A 23,212-nucleotide genomic window follows, 5' to 3' on the forward strand; every position below is an offset into this window, starting at 1 on the left:
CCTTATAACCATGAGTTATTTTTCCATAGTTTATTTACTGATTTCCGGAAGAAAAAAAACAATATATATTGAATAAAAAACGAAATCTCTCTTTCATAAGTTTCGAATAAAAGAAGAATGAGGCTAATAACTAAATACTAAACAAACATTTTTTCAACTGAAAAATCTTTTTAAATACTATGCCACGATTTTGGAATTTACTTATAAATGCTACTGTAGTTATCACCCCTAGAAAGATTTATAATGGCCATTTTCTTATTTGATAAATAATTAACACAAAATATAAAATAAATAATTACACATCGTAGCAGTTTTAAAACATCTGTGATCGTTGTTCGATTAATAAATTCTCCCTCATTACAAATATATCTCATCTTTAACGAAAATTTTATTGAGCAAAATAACTTTATTGAATTTTAAGTTACATATTTTTTTCCTTTTTTTTTTATTTTTTTATTTTTTTTTTTTTTACTTTTAGAGAGGAATTGACTTACCCAACGTTCCTATTCAGCGATGTACAGATAGCGAGGCTATATAAGATGGATGTAGTGCACGATAAGGATTCAATCGAATTTGGCATTGAGGACGATAGGTATTTTAACTTTTTCGATTTTAAATATCGGCATTGTCTTAGAACCTATGTAAAGTAATGATGTTCATTAACATATATATATATANAAAATCATTTTGAATATTTTTAACTACTTTTAAGCAATTAGGATAAATTGATTGATGTAAAAGTTTTAAATCAGGAGAAATTTGCACGAAACATATTGTCAATAAATCTGAAAAATAAAATCTCCCTAATATATCCGTCACGAAATTGTTTCTCATTGCCGTAAATCATATAACGGTTTTGATCATTGTAGAGTAAAAATCGAATTTTTTAAAATTTGTGCTTTAGAAAATTTATCTGAACCTAAATGCCTTTTACTCTATACAAAAAGCTTAGAATTCAAAATGAAGCTGTTGTAACAAAACAAAAAACTGTATTTAACTTTCTAATAATGTGAGTGTTACTTTTAAATTTTAGATTGAAAAGTCGTGATGGTCCCTTCCTAAGAGATGAAGTAGACTTTTGGCAAAGAAGTGATATTGAGCTGACCATCAATGAACCCTCTGAACAAAAAGAGAAGGGATGCTTTCATTTTTTCTCTCGAATGTTCAGGAGATTGTTCAAGAGAAAATAAATCACGACTGGTCTGAAAGAAAATCAAGACCTGTCTTTAAGTAAATCACTGCTAATCAAGAATTTAATATGCAAATATTTAAACTGCTGTAACTCTTCAACATCGGTACATTGCTTATCAAATAAAATATAATATTTGCAAGTCCAAAGTGTATTTTATTTACAAATAGAGTAAGACATGCATCGAATTTGCAATCCCTTACTAGTAAAAGTGATAGTACATATTTTTTCTCATACCATGATGACATTTCTTTCGACCAATATCCGATTTAATTTTAAAAAGGCAATGAACCTAAATTTGAATTCAAACAAGAATAATTATGATATTAATATAGAATAGCAAGACATATCTTGTACTGCAACTTTCAAATCATTTTTGGGAAGAGAAACTGCCCTTTTAATTTATTATTTCGAAACTTGATCATATATAGATGCAATGACATACAAATTACCTCATCGAGTCGCATAGCTGCAGACGAACTAAAGGCCACGGCAAATGTAATTCCCCATAATGTGATTTTTAGAGTTGTGTTACATATGCGGATAACGTTATATAAAAGGAAGTTAAAAATTACCAAAGATGCTTTAATTATGTTTTTTAATTACAATTAAATTGTGTACAGTTCATTTGTAAATTACAATTAAACAAATGAACGATTAAAACAGGTTTCCGACAGGTAAAAGAGAACAGCGAAAACCTGAAATTGTCAGAGAATTTTATTTTAGCTCCAAAAAGCCAGGGAATAGACGGGGCAATTTGCAACTGTTTTCACAAAAACCTGGAGAATTCCTATTTTATACCTACCTGGAAAATAACCAGTCTTAAAATTGTCAGTAACAGTAATTAGTTATTGAGATTCAAGTTAAACAATTCTAAATTCTATTACAATTATTCAATTACAATTGCAGTTAAATTCTATTTAATTCTGTTACAATTATTTGTTGCGAAAATTTTACATTTCAATCAAACTGAAATGTTCCCATCCTCATTTAATGTATATTTTGATTACACAGAAAATCTAATATTTGCCATTACAAACAAAAGAATCAAAATTTTCAGATGAAATATTGCATGGCATAGATAAAGTATGATCTTGATTTTAATTGTAATTTACCTGGAATACCTGGAAAAGTCAGGGAATCTTTTTTCTGAAATAGAATGGGTACCCTGTTAAAAAGACGTTATACTCTTGCCTTTCATCAATGTCTAAAATTTCTTATAAGTATATTTTAGCAAACCTTTTATAAATAAAATAATAACTAGAAAAGTTTAGTGTCCAAGTGTTTAGTGTCCAACTTTCCAAGTGTCAAAAAATACACTTGAGGTTGATTGATAATAACCTGAAGTGTAAAACTGCAAACCACAGGTTGATAAATAAATACCTCTACAAGTATTAAAATCTATACTTGAGGTTGAAAAATAATTACCTGAGGTCGACAATAATACACCTCACGTTAGTAAAATATTATATTTCCAACTGTTAAAAAATACACCTGAGGTGGATTTATAGTAATATCTTGAAGTGTAAAACGACATATCATAGGTTGATGAATAAATACCTCAACAAGTATAAAATTAGATACCTGAGGTTGAAAAATAGTTACCTGAGGTAGAACATAATACACCTCACATTAGTAAAAAATTTACCCGTGCAACTATCAAAAAATACACTTGAGGTAGATAATAATAACCTGAAGTGTTACATGAAACACCTTAGGTTGTTGACTAAATACTTCCACAAGTGTTAAAAAATGTACTTCAGGTTGATAAGTAATAACCTAAGGTTGAAAATGAAATGAAACACCTTAATGTAGTAAATATCTATCTCTCCACAACTTTAAAATTAAACACCTCAGGTTGATAAATATATACCTCTGGATGTAAACTTAAGGTATATTTGAGGTTAATTTTGAGGTATTCATTTGTACCCTTTTCAACCTAACGACATACTTAAATAACAACCTCCTTTATACCTTTAAAAAATACCTCATTTATATCTTAATTTTTTCGTAAGGGAGGGAACCGACTGTAAATTAATAATAAAAATAGTGTTTTTGAACACCCTATCAAAAAAATGCAGCAATGAATTTGTAACTTGCAACAGTTATTTTGGTCATTACATGTAATAATTGCGCAAAATTTCGTAAACTTAGTTTAAATATGAATAGAAATAACGATATTTTTGTAAGAATAATTTTTTTGTTTCATGTTTTTCTACTATTAATTTAAAAATATTCAATTTAAACAAAATTTTCGGAGTTATTTAAAATTAATTTCAAAACTCTTGTTTTAAAATTCGAGAAAAATTTGCTTAAAACTGGTAAAGATATGCGTGATTAAAGTAGTTCTTTTATGCTGCGCATGAGCGTGAAGAAATTTTTTTTCTCTTTCCCTTCTTAATTTTGTGGTGAATTGTATTAGGCAAATAATAAAAAAAAAGTCAGATTTGAACATCTTAACAATTTATGAAGCTTCAAGACATTTTTTTAACTTGAATTCTCATTTTTTAAAAGAAAGCTAAAATGATAAAGGGTTTTCCACAAATTTTACTTTGTACTATTAAACAAGATTTATTAAAAATGACACCGGGGATAATAAAAATATCTTTTCTTTTTCATGTTTTCGTTCCTTATGCAATAATATTTTGGTGTATGGACGTTTTTTGTAAAGTAATTATCATTTGTTATTTAATTTTGTCTTATGATACAAAATAATATTTGTAAAAAAACCCTTATGATTTTGTGTTTCTTTTAAAAAGTTCACAAACTACTTGGAACTTCCTAAAATTTTACGACATTCAATTAGGACTGTTTTCAATTAGTCGCTTATAAAGTTATGAAAAAATTTCCGCAAAAGGGCAGTACTAAAAACTACTTCAATTTCTTATATATTGAGCAGTTTTCAACGAATTTTTTTTTCAAATTTCAAAGCAAAAATTGTCCCGCAGTGGACTGATTGCTAAGACGCGGTTTCCAGCAGATCACCGAAGTCAAGCGTCACTGGCTGCTGCCAGTGTGCGGGTGGGTGACCACTTGTATCAGTCTGCGTAGGGACCGAGGGTGTGCGGTATCGGTCCTCGTTAAACTGTTCTACCGTAAAGTGCTCGACTTCGCGTGCAGGTCGTCGGGCTACCGAAGTGGGGGTGCCATCCCCTCTGCAGAGGATCAAAATTGTGATGGCATGTCTCCAGATCATCCTCAAGGGATGTTTCCCAGACCGTCGCCGATAGCCCATTGTGCAGTTCTAGTGCGACGTAAATGAACTACAACAACTGCAACAACAAAGCAAAAATTTTGTAATTAATTTTTACTTTCTCTAAAAATTTTGCTTGAAATGATTGAAGAAATTATAGCAAAAAAACTATACAATAATTTTATAAAAATTTTATAAACGATAATAGCTTGAAAAGCTGTAAAAAGTTTTATTATTGTATTTGTATAATTAGAGGCTTATTTCTTTCTTTTCCTTACTCGATTACATTTAATTATATTCATCCCTAATATTGGCCATCAAAATGGGCTATAGGTGGCGTAAAACAGAACTCTCTACCTATGGCAACACTTCGCTTGCTTTCCTCATTAGCATGAGGAGAGTCATAGGAGAAGGAAGTACGTCAGTTTCTCTCTTGATTTTCAAATAGATCAAAAACATTCAAGTCAGGAAACTATACGGAACTAAAAACTACATTGAACATAGTTCTAAAAGAAAGCGTTGTGGAAACTTTAAAAAATATTTGTGACAATTAATTACGAAAAATATTAAGAAGGGGAAAAATATCGTAGTACATTCCTATACAACTGAAAAGAGGAGGAGTGAGAAAAGGGAAGGGCGAAAGGCATGGAACCGATCTTTTCCCCAGATGGCGTATTCGAGCGTTGCGATCTTGAATTTTTACTGCATTTTTTTCCCCCTTTCAAAGAAAAAAAAAGAGCTCAACCGGACTTTCAACGAACTTTTCTTTTTTAGAAGAAAAAAAAGGGGGGATATTTTTAAAGTAGAAGTTAAAGTGGTTTTTTCGGCATCACTATAATTATCATTCGTAACTGTTAACTGTAAGAAAGAGCCGGCCCGGGAAATAAACTTATAATTTTATGATTGGCAGCAGCAGGAGTCTAGTTGCAGTGTCTTTGCGCTTATAGGATTCAGCTTTCCCTGCATTTTGGTTTGTTACCCGCTATTGGGCAATAACATTATACTGTTTCAATATTGTTTCTTTTAATAAAACAAATCTAGTCGGACGACCGCAACAGAATCTGTTCTTCTAGCGTTTTTCTTTTCTCTAAATTTACAAAATATCTTGAAATGGCTGATCAGGTAATATGTCTTGCTAAGCCTACTTTCAAAAGCATTTCGCTTATGAATAATGAAAAAAATTATGTCCAACATTATTTTTATTGATTAATATGTGATGTTTTGTCTAGCTATTCTTATCTTTGTCAATTAGTTCGAAATTTGTAAATCCCCCGTCTATTTCGCCCTATAAGTCTTTTGTTCTATTGCGTAATTCACTAATATTAGAGTTATTTTAACTATTCTCACTCAATTTCCTATTATTTAGATTAACAGAATTTATATGTTCCGAATACATTTCTTCATAAAAGCTCTTAAGTAATTTAGAACAATGAGTTCTTACTCATTCATATGTTAAGTTACTTCTTTTTTATCGTTATTATGGTGAATCTAAGACTTAAAATTGCTAGCAAAGCTGTTGCAGTTTCTTTATTTCTTGTTCTTTTTAAAATTGTATTAATATCAAACTACAAATTTTCTTTCATATGGTATTCAAGTTGTGATTTAATTTTTTAAACTCAGTTGCCAAGTTTGCTAGTGCAAAAGAAAAAAAGTACTATTTGCTAAACTAAGGTTTCATAATAGTTGAATTCCAAGTGTAGCAGAGGGAAAATCACACGCTTATTTTATTTTAAAATATTTATTAAATATATCTGATTACTTAAATTTGTAAGAATATGCTACTTTAGAGAGGGATTTTTAATTGGCATAAAATAATAAAAGAGCCTCATAATTAAATAATTGCAAGTTGATTGGAAGTACGTGGAACAGAGGGGGGAAATTAAGTCCCACATTTTTGACAAGCACTTGTATATATGCTAAATTCTGTAAGTTAGATCCATTTTAAATTATCACATTTCAATATAAACTGTTATCAGACTTTTTAAATTGCAAACACATTTTAATTAAATCCAAATAATGCAATCTAACAGAGGAGATGTTTGACAAATTGTTAAAGGGAAATATCAATGTCGAATGCCATCATTCCTGTGCATGAAAACCTCTTTACGGTACCTCCGACTCCATCAACTGCACCTTTTCTGCGAATTGTAGCAAAAAAATGCTAATTGATATTATTAGATGAAAAAGTAATATTGCAAAGTGTATATTTCTGTTTGAATTGGGATGATTGCCCATCAATAAAGTCAGTTTCTTATAATGTAGGCTTTTTTTTATGTTTATCAAATAAGATTTCATTGAAAGTGAGGATTGCATATTTGTTGTGCTACATATAGTCACTGGCTGTGGCATAACCTACTATTTCTTTTTCTTCCATTCAATCTAGTTGACGAAACCAAGCAACAGCAGTATATAAAGACTACGTGCGAGTCCAATTGTCTGACTGTACGTCATTTTGAGTGAGGTGGCTAAAATTTACATGTGAAACTCACTTAATGGGATTCTGTCTAAACTGCTTAAAATAGTCAGATTGTGTTTATTTTTCAAGGCAGTGTAATATAAATTTTTCTAATTGACCTTCAAGCTCATCAATTACATGGGACAGTGTGCTTTGATTGAAAAATTGAGCACATTCCTTGCTACTGTTATTTTTGTTTCTTTGTTTTGTTTTGTTATTTTAAAAGGAGTTTTTCACACATTCTTTATACAGTTAATTGAGCAATTGTCACAAGGTACTATATTTAGTAATTCTATGTAATTATTAGGCAAACAACTGTGATTTTAACAGTAGATTCACATTTTCATGAATAGCACACACACATGTAGTGTTTTCTATAAGCATAAAATATGGATGTGGCATCCTACACGTGCACAGCGTTTTTAAAAGGTGTTTATTTTTTATTTATTTTTTCAAAACCCTTAAAGGTGCTTTTTTAAATTTTTTTATCTTAAGAAGAGATTTTTTTTTCTTGTCCATATCGATTGTCTTTCTCAATTAAAGAAAATTTTATAATTTTCTCTGCTATGTTTATCAGTAACTAGTTATTTTATTGTGATTATGTAAAGTTTTTGAAAATGTTTTGAAATTTTATTGACTCATGACTCCTGTAAAAGCTAGGGAAATGTAGCATTATTATGAATTGAGTCTACTTAAAAGTGATTTCTCTTATTTGAAATTTAAGAATTAATATAACATATTAATATAATTGTTTAAAAAGCTATGTAAAAGGCTAAAAACAAAATTAAAAGCTGATCGTAAAACGAAATGGATTAACAATGAAACAGTCAGAAATTAACAGTGTCAAAAACGTCATTCGTGTTCAAAATTTGGGAAAATTTTTAATTAAATTTTTGTCTTTAAAATTTTATTTAGTGGAATACTTCCTGTCAGTTATAACCCCTACAGCAAAATGACTGTGGCNCCCCCTTCCTCTAGCGTCCACCATGTAAAAGGGGGCGACCGCAAACGATTTGTAGCTTACAAATTATCAATTTGTAATTGTGGGATATCTATTTCACCGAGGAAAGCAAAAACAGCTAGCCCTCAGCCTAATATAAATTTTTCTAATTGACCTTCAAGCTCATCAATTACATGGGACAGTGTGCCTTGACTGAAAAATTGAGCACATTCCTTGCTACTGTTATTTTTGTTTCATTGATACCACATTACAGGCTGTTGTAACTGATGATCAAGAATCCTTTTACAGGGGTCTGTCCAGGTTGAATTTACTACCGTTTAGCGGTACCTTCACAAATTCAACTTTAGGAAAAACGGTAGTTTCACAAATTCAATTTTAGGAAAAACGGTAGTTTCACAAAATACTTTCTCTTAAAATTTTATTTTTGTATCCCTTAAAAAACGATAAATCCATATTTTTGTGTTGATTTTTTAATATAATTTGTAATTTTTCACAAATTATGTCTAAAATTTCACAAAATAGGTATCTCTCAGAAAAACCTAGACAGATCCCTGTTTTAACACATTTTAAAAGGAGTTTTTCACACATATTCTTTATATAGTTAATTGAGCAATTGCCACAAGGTACTATATTTAGTAATTCTATGTAATTATTAGGCAAACAACTGTGGTTTTAACAGTAGATTCACATTTTCATGAATAGCACACACACATGTAGTGCTTTATATAAGCATAAAATATGGATGTGGCATGATACACGTGCATAGCATTTTTAAAAGGTGTTTATTTTTTATTTGTTGTTTCAAAACCCTTAAAGGTGCTTTTTTTTTCATTTGGGTTTTGTAAATAGTGCTTAATTTTTTATCTTGAGAAGAGATTTTTTTCTTGTCCGTATCGGTTGTCGTTCTAAATTATAAAAAAAATTTATGATTTTTTCTGCTATGTTTATCAGAAACTAGTTTTTTCATTGTGATTATATAAAGTTTTTGAAAATGTTTTGGAATTTTATTGAATTATGACTCCTGTAAAAGCTAGGGAGATGTAGCATTATTATAAATTGAGTCTACTTAAAAGTGATTTGTCTTATTTGGAATTTAAGAATTAAAATAACATATTAATATAAATGTTTAAAAATCTATGTAAAAGGCTAAAAACAAAATTAAAAGCTGATCGTAAAACGAAATGGATTAACAATGAAACAGTCAGAAATAAAGTGTCAAAACGTCATCATTCGTGTTCAAAATTTGGGTAAATTGTAATTAAACTTTTGTCTTTGAAATTTTATTTAGTGGAATACTTCCTGTCAGTTATAACCTCTACAGCAAAATGACTGTGGCATTGCAGAATGTACCACAGTTTTTGCAGGCTGATTTTCTATTTTTTAGTTCCAAGTTTTTCCGAAACAAAAGTTCAGCAAAATTGGTGTTCTATTCTTCATTTGCATACCTATGCTCCTGATTTTTCAGTTAACTTTTAACCTGTATCAGTCACTCATTTATTAGATACCACCTCAATTGCTAACTCTGTGAATATTGTTTTTTTTTTTTTTTTTTTTTTTACATGAGTTTAAGGTGCTCGGGTAAGTTTTTTTCTGAGCATTAAGAGTACCTTAATTTTGCTTCTAAATTGTTATAAAATATTTACATTAAGGAAATGTTAATGTAAAATATTATAAAAAGTTATACTTCGTGATTATTCTGTCGATCTGCACATAGGGGTTACCCGTTGATCTGTAGACGCTCACAAAAATGCGCAGATCCTTCACCGCCATCATAACTTTAAATCAATTTCCAAATTAAGCATTCTAAACACATTAAATTCTTCAAATGAAACAATAACAAAACAATATAAGTGAAAAATGTAATAAAAAGTATCAAAACAAATATTTAGAAAAACTTACTTTTTTTATACACATTGAATCAATAAAAAAGAAGCGGTATATTTCAACGCTCTAAAGAAATTAACTAATGTAGTTAAGGATTACACAGTAAATATAAAATTTGCACTTATTGGTAGAAAAGCTAACTTTTGATGAAATCGGGTTTAACAAAAATAGTAGTCAGGATAATCCCATTATCAAAATGTTTTTGCATAAAAAAAATTTTTTTATAAGGCATAGAGACAATTCTTTAGCCATCAATTGTTATTGTTTTGCAAGAAAGTTCGTACGAGTAAAATAGCGTTCAAAACATTTTTTTCTGCAGCATACATTAGCTTTATATATTTTGTGTCTCAGTGTAGAAATTTAATGAAATGATAGCTTATATAATTTATCTGAGTGTTAACATATTTATTCTTATTGGATTCTTTTTCAAAAATATTTAGGTTCAAAAACCTGAAGGTGATGGTGGCTCTGAATATATTAAGCTTAAAGTTGTGGGACAGGTTTGTATGCATTCAGTAATAGTTTATGAAAGTTTTGTATAGTATTTCAAGATAGTATTTATTATAAGACTTTGAACTGAAACAATTACAAAATTTGTTATTGGGCAATAGTAGCATTGCCACTTTTTTGAAAATATATATGTTTATAATATTCCTTTAGAGCATTTCTCAAAAACTGGTTAAATACTTTGAGAAAAACCCATTGAAATATTACTTTTTTAGGATAAAATTTAAAGTAATTCTTCATGAATTCATGCATTCTATGAATTAGTTTTCAAATGAGAATAATTCCATAATTTTGAGAATGTTGTGCCTCGTAGTTATAACTTATTAAAACTTTCTTGATTTTATAAATGAGTACTTGTAATAATTGCCGAAAAAGCCGTCGGAAATTAATGTGGACTTACAATGGAATCGTAGTGAATCAAGCGCATGAAAAAGTGATTAAGATATAAAATTTGTTATCCTGACGTCATATAAATTACATAGGAATCGAGAAAATAGTCACAAAACTGCCGACAGCTGCTGAAAAGCAAACCATATGTGGATTTGCTGTAGAATCGATCTAAATTGAGAAAGTAAAAAAAATAACTCCTTAAATTAAAAAAAAAACTCACTTGCAGTAATAACATTGTGAGGATTTAAAAAATATAAATTATGAGGATTTTAGGAATTGCGGGAAACGACGTCTATAATAATGGATTGGTCAAAAAATAACCCAAATTCTAAATTTAAATGTGTTAAATCTTACAAAGATATCGGGAAAGCAGTTTGTGTCAATACATTATCTAGTACTATAGAATCGACACGAACTTTCCAGGTGACCTAATAGTAAATTTAGAATAAAATAGAACAAAGTAAATTTTTGTAATAGTCATTACAATCACAAAATAGTAATTGCAATTTTTAATAGCATACAATTATTATTTAAACAGTGACTTAATTTTTTCAAAATGAACTATGAGTAGGAAGTTTTTTTTAAGGGATGGTGGCTTATTTCTCAAATGAGTATGTTTATTGAGATGAAAGGGCAAGCAAAGTGGGTCGACCTTCAGAAAGTACTTAAGGAGAACACTGTCGTTATAATTCGTTTATGTCTTCATGAGAGAAGAAAGAAAAAAAACATCGTCGACGAAAATTCACACATAAGCTTGGATGTAAAAGGCCCTTATGTTTAAGTACTGTCCAGACTTTTTGTGAAATAATGAAAAAATTACTCACATTCTTTAAACAAGGGTCCGCTTTTATAAATTTGTGCAAATAGGGTCCAGTTATTGCAAAAAAACTTTTTCAAGGAGTTTTTAAATTGTAAATCGATACAAGATTATGCTCAACACTATAAAATTATAATTTAAAGAAATTAAATTTTCAAAAACAGGCAGTAATTGCTGCTTCTAAATTAGAGATGCAACATACGAATATTTGGTATTTAGCCTATACTGCCGAACGCAGAATAATGGAAGAATCGTCTGCGGAAGACAAAACTTAATTCGTTTACATCCATCTTTCTTATTTTCTGCCCTGCTTGATTAACAAAACAATAATGAAGAAAACAAATTTGTGAAGGGTTCGTTTTTAAGTTAAAATATTTTGTGAAGGGTCAGTTTTTATGAAGAGTCTGTTAACGGACCCAAATTTCTTCTAAACAGACCCCTGTTAAGGGTGTACTGCATTTTTGTCTCTCGTCCTTTTTAAAAATAAAGTCAAAACCCTGGATGGATGCTACAATTGAAGATAGCAAAGATCGGCTGTATGTATGAAAGGATGGATTAAGTGAAAGTCACATTCCAAATGTTATTTAGACAGGGTGAAAGTTAACATCAACTGTCCTTTTCAAAATTTCATTTGTAATGAATATGAAATGTTTATCTGTGTGCAACCTTTTGTGATTGACCATTAAGAGGCTCAATTGATTGACGATAGTATGGACCTCCTTTACCCGACCACAGTAAATTAAAAAAAAAAAAAGCTAATGAATTCACATAGTGACAGAGCTCCCTGAGAGACTTATGCATATTTAGCGACTGTGGCACGTGAATATAGTACAAATGATTGGATGATAGAAAAAAATATATAACATAATCATAACCTACACATAACAGAGCTCTGTGCTCGAACTCCTCTTCCATAAATATCTTACGTAGTATATGTAACAAAGGGAAAGAGAAAGAAGACTGATTAAATCTTGACCTTTTAAACAGAATTTCGTCATCATTGACTGGAGTTGTAACAGGCTTTTCCTGTGAGGAAAACATAGTCTTCTCAAGCTTTGTTTTTTACTGCTCTCAATGAACTCACGACGACATAATGTGACTTGACAATTAGCATAGATTCGGCTGATTTAATGAGATTTGTCGATCATATTGCCAACATCAATGCCAAATATCTGACAACTATTTTTGATGATAGTGTATGCAGGACATGCAACTATTTTCGGCATGAGGCTGTTGCAACTATTTTCAGGAAAAGGAAACTATATGGCGATTGTTCTGTACTCCTAGCGATGATTTTCAACATAAATTTGGTTGAGAACCTGCGGGAGCTTCTCAAAACACTGGATTTTTTTTTAAAAATTTTGAATTGCAAATTAGAGTCCCCGCCTTTTAATTCCTTTAATTTGCACAGACTTGATTGTAAGTCTATTTCGTTCGTAAGATTATAAGTCTTTTTCAATTGTTATTTCTATGAGATTCCGCATTTTTTTTTTAAAAAAAACAAACAAAGTAGTCAATTTCCTAAATCTATGTATGTATTTATTTATTCAATTATTGTTAAAAGGGAAAAATTTTCAGAAAGTGTGTTTATATAAAAATTATCATTTTTGCCACTAACTTGACTAAATGGATCATGGTGTATGGATATGGCAATTAAGACGTTTAATAAAATTTTAGTCATATTTTTGTTATTTAGACAACTATTTTCATAGTTTTTGGCAACTATTTTGTTCATTTTTTTCTATGGCAACCCTGTGTTAAACAGTGTTTTCTACAGGGAAAAACTTTACTTTCTCAGGTGTCTGTCGAGGCCAAATTTACTGCCGTTTAACAATACCTTCACAAGTTCACCTTAAGGAAAAACGGTAGTTTCACAAATTACTTTTTCTTAAACTTTTATTTTTGTACCCCTTAGGAAACTATAAATCCATATTTTTACCGTATTTTTGTGATCTTTTAATATAATTTTTCACGAATGATTTCCAAATATTCACAAAATTGGTACCTATCTCTCAGAAAACTTCGACCCCTGTTTCTTTAAACAGTATTTCACTTATATTTGAATTTAATCTACAATAACGCAAAGTATGTTGTTCAGTTTTGTATGCGAGCAACGCCCTCTGTGTAAAAAACGAGAGAACTAGTGTGTGTAATACCAACCTCGAAAGAGGCAAGTGTGTGAATTCAATGTGCAAATAAAATAACAGTCCGCTGCGTTAATATGTGTTTTGTGTCTCATGTTAAGAGANTCAGTTTTGTATGCGAGCAATGCCCTCTGTGTAAAAAACGAGAGAACTAGTGTGTGTATTACCAACCTCGAAAGAGGCAAGTGTGTGAATTCAATGTGCAAATAAAATAACAGTCCGCTGCTTTAATATGTGTTTTGTGTCTCATGTTAAGAGAAATAACATATGTCTTATCCTCTTTTAAAACTTTGTTCTATGTCCTAAATTTATTTCTTAACCAAGTCCCCTTTATTTGTAGATTCGCATGAAACTAAATGCATTTAAATAATGAAATTTTCTTATAGTATATAAAATCTCTTATAGTGTATTCATTGAAATGTTAGCATTAGGAAAAATAAGTTTTTAGTAAATAATACTATTAAGTTTGATAATGTTGCATTTTCTGCATCTTTAAAAGAATAAGTGTTACTATGCCTCTTTTAAAATGCTTGTGTGAAACTTTGCTACAGATTTTTTTTTTTAATGGATATGTGTTCTTCTGATGAATGAATTAGCTGAATATGTTTTAAAGATATTTAGTCTTAAGAGTTTTTGCTTCATTGTATTTCAGGATTCTAATGAAATTCACTTTAGAGTGAAAATGACAACACAGATGGGCAAGCTGAAAAAATCATACAGTGATAGACAGGTACTTTTTGTTTTTGGAAAAATTTTCATACAGGTTCAATTTTATTTATAATACTAATTTACATTCTGATTAAATTAAATTTTGTTATATTTAAAAAAAAAAGTTTGAAGTTTTACGGGGGAAAGTTCAGGAACAAAATTTCTTTTTGATTATGAACCCTGTGAACATTATTCTTTTATGGTCTCTTTCTTTTTTCTTCAAAAAATATGAGTGAAAAAGTGCATAAAAAATATTGATTTCTAATGTTTAAATTTTTTTGGTTTAAAAATTGAACTATTTTTGTTTCTATCTAGCTTTCCTTTTTTTTTAAAAAAAAAAAGAAAGAAATATGTTTTTATAAACCTTTTTATTTAAAACTGTTTTAGCGAATTCCTGAAATTTCTACGACGAAAATTCGTTATACCGATATTATGAATTTTGACATTAACTAAAATTATTTTCTTACATGGAATTTTTCACATAAAAGAATAATAAATATAGCATTTAATTATAGTTTTAATCTGTTTGTACTCTACATGTAAAAAATATCAAATCAATTTTTTTAGAATCTTTCAAAATCAAATTAAAAGGAACAATGGATTTATTATCACTTGTGCTCCAAATGCATGCTCCAAACTTTTCCAAATTGTGCACATTTTCAAACAACTGAACTGGAAAATCACTCTTTTATTTAGCCATATGTATTTTTACTTCTTTAAGCATAGACGGGTTGGAGTTGAGTCTTTTCAAGGTGTTCCCTTCCGAGTGAGTCATCTCTTTTGACATGTCCCTTTCATATCTTGAAACTTATTATTTTGAATATGTAAAAAAAATTTTAATCGTGAGAGAAAATAGGAATTGTTGCTTATTTTCACCGTCGTTGAATCGGATTTCGTAATATTGGTATTTTTAATTCATTGTTTCTATGGGGATTCAGAAAATATTCATTACATTGAAATTTTTGCTAAACCAGTATTTGACGGTATGTGTTTATTGCTTAACTGTGAATTAGAATTTGAGTGATATGTGTCAAATTTATTTTGATGTTTTATCTCATGATAGGGTGTGCCAGTTACCTCTCTCCGCTTTTTATTTGATGGGCGAAGAATTAATGATGATGAAACACCAAAGCAGGTATTTATACTATTTTCTAGTTCATTTGTTTATAATTTTACCATGTTCTTAACTTAAGATGCAGTTTTGTGTGCTTGAAATGTTAGGCATGTGACTCTTCCGCGAATCCCAATACTGTTGGTTCGTGGTGTTCTGCTAGTCTATTTCTAGTCTAACAAAATTTTCTTATCAAAAGTATAGATTTCATTACATATGCATATTTTCATGAACAAAACGCTTGTTCTACCCATACCAGCGACCTCTGTTTTTCTTCCTAAGATCTCTTTTATGCACATTGGTGAGAAAAACAATTTCGGATAAACGAGAAATCAAGATTGGGAGGAAAAGAATCCCATATTAACTTCAGCTAAGACTACTGAATCAAACAAAAGATTATGAAATTGATAATTTAAAAATTATTCCAAACTGGCAAACATTTAAAAGGTTGTTCACTTAAAAAAACGAAGGAAAAAATTCAGATTTGTAACTGAAGAATTATTTAATCAATGTGTTAGATTTACCTAAATTTTTTATTTGGCTACAAATAGATCAAATATTATTTTAATGTAGTCATGGATTATTAGGGTTTCTTTTTAAGCCTTTTTAAAATGTGATTTTTTTTTATGTTTAGAAAAGAGGCTAAACTGATCTAGATCTTAGTCTTGCCATCACTACCTTCATGTTTAATATTTTACTCCAAGTTTGAATGTATATATATGAAATTAATGTATTTTAAAATATTATAAAATAATTTTTAATATGAGTGTTTTATTTATGAANATTTAGCCTCAAAAAAGTGCAAAAAAAAAAAGTCATGGATTATTAGGGTTTCTTTTTAAGCCTTTTTAAAATGTGATTTTTTTTTTATGTTTAGAAAAGAGGCTAAACTGATCTAGATCTTCTTCATGTTCAATATTTTACTCCAAGTTTGAATGTATATATATGAAATTAATGTATTTTAAAATATTATAAAATAATTTTTAATATGAGTGTTTTATTTATGAAATGAAAAATTTGCAAAAACACTTTTTAATAACTTTTCTTAGCTCAATTTTATGCAAATATATTGTTGAGGCCTCAATGGAAAGAGTAGAAAGTGAAATCTGTCTTAGAGAATTTTTGATCTTTTTAGCAATTTTATTTTTAATTGCTGTTTTTAAAATTTATATCAGCTATGTTAGAGAGTAGATATTTTTATGATTTAAATTAATATTCATGAAAATTTATGAAGTTACATAAAGTTGAATTTTTTTTATTTGTTTTTCGACACTCGTATTTTTTTAATCCTCCTATTTTCCTTACTATTCCGAACATTTTGGCTGCTGTCCCTGAAGGTCTCAAAAAATTTAATCATAATTTAATAACAATAGATTTCATTTTTATTCTAAAAGCTTTCGCACTCCTTCCTAATGAGAACGTTCAATTTTTTTTCTCAACCAAGTTAACCAATCACATATCTTTTTCTTACAATCACTAACAGCAATGTTTATAGACAAATTTTTTAGATTGTTGCTTTGGCGCTAATTTTCTCTATTTCATTTAAATGTTTAAAAACCAACGGTATGTGTGTTTCCTTTTGATTGTAAAAATATACAGGACGAGGGGGGGAATTTCCAGATTTCAGTGGGAACCCTCCATTAATATGATTTGTGTTAAAATTGCCCCCTACGTAATACATTAGGTTGTAATTTTTAGTTTAATTGCTTCTGCTTGTTTTTTCAGTTGGAAATGGAAAATGACGATGTAATTGAAGTATATCAGGAACAAACTGGCGGGAAGATGTAAGTTGCAGACTGAAATTAAAAGCTGCATTCTTTTGTATGTAATCATCTTGTGTAATCATGAATGAACTGTCACTTATTGTTTTTAGAGCATTGGTCATCAATTTCATATTCACTTTGTTTTTTGCTTTGGTTATGTCATACGCAAAGAAAAAAATAACTTTTTCCATCTTTGCTATTCTTTACTGTTTTAAACTTATATTTAAAAAAAAAGAAAGAAATTTAGTGTTTTCATTAATTCCTAACGAGACAAGCTATAAAAGTTGTAGTGTCAGTGAAGTTCCAGTTATCTTTGTAAACTATATAAATGATCTGTGCTTAATTAAAATTTCATTTTAAAGCTGAAAATAAAGTCTTCATTCTAATGGCTGTTTCTTTTCTTGTGGCATATATATCCTTTTTAAAATATCTGACATGATTGTATCTCACCCATGCAGTGTTTTCATCATAGAAAAAAAAATGGGTGAGAATTTTTCACCCTTTCTCAAAAACAGGATGAGATTTCAGAAAGTTAAGTGAGATTTTTAAACTAAAAAACACAAATAGGCTTGGAAAAAAATAGTTTCTTTTATTATAATACATTTTTAACGTCTTTTAAAACATTGACTATTTTTGCTGCATCATCGTATTACTAAGTATTTGTCCATCTTGCATTAGTGCATAAAAAATTTGAACGTCTTACATGAAAAAACCTTACCTACGGTAAACACATGGTTGCGGAGATGTGTTCTGAAAGGGGTTCAGTGGTTCGAAAAGGTTCTGAACAATACTGAGAAATAGGGAAGCTAGATAACTGGGCAAATGTTGAAAATAATGAAAGATCCCTGAAGAAAAGTGAAACTGATTTTATTCTAAATGGCATAATTCGAAGCTTATTCAAAAATGCGAGAAATTTGTGGATTTTGAAATTGATTTATAGAATGCGCAAATTTCTCGCGATAATGATTTTTTAATGCGAGATTCTCGCGCTGTAGTGAAAACAATGCCCTTTGACACTTTTCAGTCTTGTGAAAAAGGGTGGTCACCCACCTTAAAAACCTGGAATTATCAGGNAGAAAAAAAATGGGTGAGAATTTCTCACCCTTTCTCAAAAACAGGGTGAGATTTCAGAAAGTTAAGTAAGATTTTTAAACTAAAAAAACACAAATAGGCTTGGGAAAAAAAATAGTTTCTTTTATTTTTTAAAGCATTGACTATTTTTGCTGCATCATCATATTACTAAGTATTTGTCCATCTTGCATTAGTGCATAAAAAATTTGAACGTCTTAAATGAAAAAACCTTACCTACGGTAAACACATGGTTGCAGAGATGTGTTCTGAAAGGGGTTCAGTGGTTCGAAAAGGTTCTGAACAATACTGAGAAATAGGGAAGCTAGATAACTGGGCAAACGTTGAAAATAATGAAAGATCCGGGAAGAAAAGTGAAACTGATTTTATTCTAAATGGCTTAATTCGAAGCTTATTTAAAAATGCGAGAAATGTGTGGATTTTGAAATTTATTTATAGAATGCGCAAATTTCTCACGGTAATGATTTTTTAATGCGAGATTCTCGCGCTGCAGTGAAAACACTGACCTTTGACACTTCAGTCTTGTGCAAAAGGGTGGCCACCCACCTTAAAAACCTGGAATTTGCGACTCTTTTCTTTGATTTTTATTAATTTTCTTAAGTTAATTTTTTTTTTTTAGATGGAAATTTATCGCTATAAGTTTGAATTATAGTCAATTTAGCGATGCTTTGCGTCAAAATTTGCTGTTGTAGGCAAACTAGATTACCACATGAAACTCCCATGGTTGCTAAATAAATGGAGAAACCTTTGACCTCTTTGGAAACTATAAAACTATGTAGATTATAGTTAGTTATAATTGATTAACAATAGATTTTATTTTGCACTTTTTTTCTGAAAGCTTTTATACTCTTATCCAATGAAATTTGTGAATTATTTTTTTCACCAAAGCCAACCAATCGCACCTTTTCTTAAAAGCGCTAACAGTCTACAAATTGATGTTAATTTTCTCGATTTCATTTTAACTTTTACCATATTTCTAATAAGAATTTCTTTTAAGAATCAACTATATGTTAACAGTTAATTTTGTTGGCAGATTTTGATTCAAAATTAGATTTGTATAGTAATCACTGTCTGAAATTCGTAAATATTGCTTGCATTCCCGAGATATTTTCAGAACTGTTTCTCCTTTAACCCTAAAAAGCAGGCCAAAATAAGGGAAGTATGGAAAACATAATAAAATATGAAATTTATTTTTAGATGTTAGAGAGAAGAAAAATTAAACTTTCCTCAAGTGCAGCTTTCTAGTTGTAAAAACAATTAACTAAAACATTATTTAAACATATAACTTTACTTTTGGTTTAAAGAAAATATGGTCAATGAATTTTATTAAGAGAAGTTTAATTACTTTTTCAAGATGGTACATTAAAAAAAATAGCATTTTAAATAAATACTTTGACGCTTCTCTTGTATCCATTCTAGCGATGTAAAATAACTGGATTTTTAGAAACTTGGGGTAAATACTCTGAATTATTACCCCTATAAATACCAAAGATTCCTTAATACCTGGGGTAAATACTTCCTAAAGTATTTATCAGTTTTATTGAAAATTCGTGGTTATGGTCTTCTCTATACGAAGTTATATATATTTTAGACACTATTGAATTTTGCTTACATTGTCAATGCTTAATTCCTCATTAACTAAAAAGGAAAAATTATACAGTTAAACATATAAATTATTAGAATCGTAATTTTTTAGTTTAGAAATGCAAGAATTTTTCAAGTTTTATGTAATTTATTTCAAAAAGTTAATCATACTGAACTTTTCCTGCATATCAGGGTGGCCACCCACCTGGAATTTTTTTATAGATTTTCTTAATTTAAATTATTTCATGGTCCGGAATACCCACTTTCTTTGGACGGAAATTTATTGCCATACAGTTGAAATATCAACTTAGCAATATTTTGCATGCTTCAAAATTTACTCCATTATAACTATGTTAAACTAGAATGCCACATGAAACCCATGATTGCTAAATGAATGGAGAACCCTTTTTAGAGATTATGCAGTTTAGGAAAGGCAAAGATTGTGGTGGAGGTTGAAGAAGGAGTTAAGATATTAGCTCCTGTTTATAAAAGTAGCATTTATTTCTCTTCTAATCCGTGGGTTGATTCCATTTATCGTTCAAGTTTGTTTCGATGCTTTTAGTTTTTTTTTTCTTTCTTTTGACTAAATGATTAAAAATGTTTTAGTATTTTTAATTTCATGAAATTCTCCTTAAATTTTATGTTACACTCTTTCTAAAAGCTTTTGTGCTCCTATTCAATTAAATCGGTGAATTATTTTTCTCAGCAAAATCAATCAATCACATATTTTCTTACAATCGCTAACAGCAATGTTTGCATTGATGCTAATTTTGACCTTTTATAACATTTTAATTAAAAAAGGTTCTTTTAAGGACCAACTATATGTTAACATTTTGTTGGTAAATATTTGATTTAAAATTTGATTCACTATGTCGAAAGTTCGTTAATGTTACTCTTTTTGCAGGAATGATATTTCCGGAACTGTTTCTCCTTTTACCTTAAGAAGCTGGTAAAAATTAGGGAATGTATGGGAAACATGTTAAATGTTGCATAAACATAGGATATAATTTTTTTTATTCATATGTGTTTATTAGGAAGAAAGAGAATGAAACTTTTTATTTTTTTTTTATTCTGCACTGTGCAGATTTCTTGTTGTAAAAGCATTGTCCTAATTAAGAGAATATTTTTTGCTATTTCTCTGTTTCTTTTTTATTCAACTTGACAACTTCAGTTTTTTTTTTTTTAGCTATTAGTTAGTTTTTATTTATTTATACACCAATAATATAGCTAAGTTTCGATTAATTTTCAAAATTTATGTATAAAAATTTCGTATATAAGAAAATAATATCTATTAATGATTTTTGAAAGGAAAATACTACTATTCGGCCACCAAATATTTGGTATTCAGACAATTTTTTTGAACGACTATTCGGCAATTCTGCCAAATCACTTCATTACATCCCTAATGAAAATATATTTAACAATACTTGTCAAAGGTTTTTTTGAGTCTCTCTGTATTTGCCATTTGGTGCACTTAGTGCAAAAACTATTGAAAGTAACACATTAAACTTTTTTATTCAATAAAAACAATATATTGTACATGCTAAGCATATTTTCTCCACATCCACCTTATTTTTTTTTTAATTAATAATGTACCAAAACGTTAAAAATTCCAAAAAAAAATTCTTGCTAAGTTGTTAAAATAAATGTATTTTAATTATTTTTTCAATGATACAATAAAAGAAATATAATTTTAAATAAAATACATTACAATATTGGTACTTTTGTTGTATCCATCTTATAACTTAATGAGAAAAAAGGGGGGAAAAAATCAAGAAAATTTGAACCCTGATTTGAGTGGTCACCCTGTATATGGATCTTGCATAATTCCTTTTTTGATCCATCTTTAATTGTGATGTGATATCTTTCTGAATTATAATAATGCTCAATGGGCTGTAAAAATTTGAGTTTTTATTTCTTTAATAATAGTGAATTAAGAAATATAGCTTAATATTAGTATGGCTTTCAAAAGGGTATGAAATATATGCTAACTTGAATGTTTCTATTTGCTATGAGTTCTCCCCCCCTCCGTTAAAAATTATATGTTACACCTATTGAACAACTCCAAGTAAAAAATCAATAAAGGATGGATGGATTATTAAACTAAAATATAAACATTGGAGAAATGTTCGTAGTTTCTTATTCTTAAATTATTTTTTTATATTAACAAAACTTATGAAATTTTCATATGACTGATTACAAGATGTATTTTCAACACAATTTACATATCACAAGATTATTTTAAATTTAAGGAAAATATTTAATTATAAGAACAATATTAGAATAGCACAAGTAGGAATAATATTTATTATTAATATATAACTGGGTTGAATGCATTTTATATGGAATAAATAGCACTAAAAAATGAGACTACCTTCAGTAAATAAAACTACCTTTCGTTTAAGTCTGAATTATTTTAAATCAAATATGGAAATCAATCGTGTATTTAATGTAATCAATGATATAGAAATTAAATTAAGTAGTTTATTATTTCTTTTAACTACAATTTTTTTCTCAAGTATGACTGATTTTCAAAAATAAAATTATTTTTATTATTTTTGATAAAATGAAATCTCAACAAAATATCAAAGAATTTCAAACTAATTATATTTTCTTTAAGAAAGACAAAGTTGTTTAAAATGAAATGGTTTTATGAATAAATTTCTTTTAAAATTAAGATAGGAAATTTGTAGTCATTGTTTATCCCTCATATTAATATTACAAGCGTAATATAAATGGAAAAAGAAAATGCTACGGTAAATGCCCTGTAATCTATAACCCATCTTACACTCAATGAGAAAAAAAATTCATTGACCTGGAATTTTTACCTGGAAAAATCATGGAAATTTGAAACCGGATTTGAGCAACCACCCTGAAAAATCAGTAGACTAAATTCCATCAATATCTCTCTCCCGATTGGTTTTTTTATTTTATTTATTTATTTCCTTAAAAATGGGAGAGATAGTTTTGTTAAAAATAAATTAAAGAAAACGTTATTTTTTTATCTATCACTCTGCAAAGAAAGAATAAGATTAAGTGAACTTCATTTGCTTGTGAAAACAAAATTTGTACTTTTGTTGAATATAATTCTGATTTAGTTTTTCCTTTTCCCCCACCTTTTAAAATGCTAGCAAAAGTTAACTTACTATTATTATTATTTATTTAAAGAAAAGCAAAATTTATTGAGCTAGTATAAAAGATAATGGTGAAATAAAAAATAAATGGTTTTAGGAAAAAGTCAGTGATTTAACTTGGTAATTAGTGAAAAAAAATATACAAGTTGGTTATTTTTGTTTTGTTTGCCGTAAAGAAAAGTATTGTTTATTATTTACAAAAAATAAGCAAATTATTGATTTAATATAGGGCCATTATCGTGGACATCTTGGTGTCAGATAGCTATAAATTTCTGTATCAATT

At 28.9% G+C, this 23,212-nt stretch overlaps 1 protein-coding gene across 1 annotated transcript; it reads left to right on the forward strand.

Annotated features, from left to right (window-relative positions):
- Positions 1–5,210: 5,210 nt before the first annotated feature.
- On the forward strand, positions 5,211–17,508 carry LOC107442802 (small ubiquitin-related modifier). Its single transcript, XM_043046241.2, has 5 exons — positions 5,211–5,504; positions 10,123–10,182; positions 14,193–14,270; positions 15,312–15,383; positions 17,085–17,508. Exons 1-5 carry the CDS (start codon positions 5,493–5,495, stop codon positions 17,145–17,147), a joined length of 285 nt encoding a protein of 94 aa, XP_042902175.1. The 5' UTR covers positions 5,211–5,492; the 3' UTR covers positions 17,148–17,508.
- Positions 17,509–23,212: the final 5,704 nt, after the last annotated feature.

The sequence above is a fragment of the Parasteatoda tepidariorum genome, chromosome 2 (genome assembly GCF_043381705.1).
Source record: "Parasteatoda tepidariorum isolate YZ-2023 chromosome 2, CAS_Ptep_4.0, whole genome shotgun sequence".
Taxonomy (NCBI): Eukaryota; Metazoa; Arthropoda; class Arachnida; order Araneae; family Theridiidae; genus Parasteatoda; species Parasteatoda tepidariorum.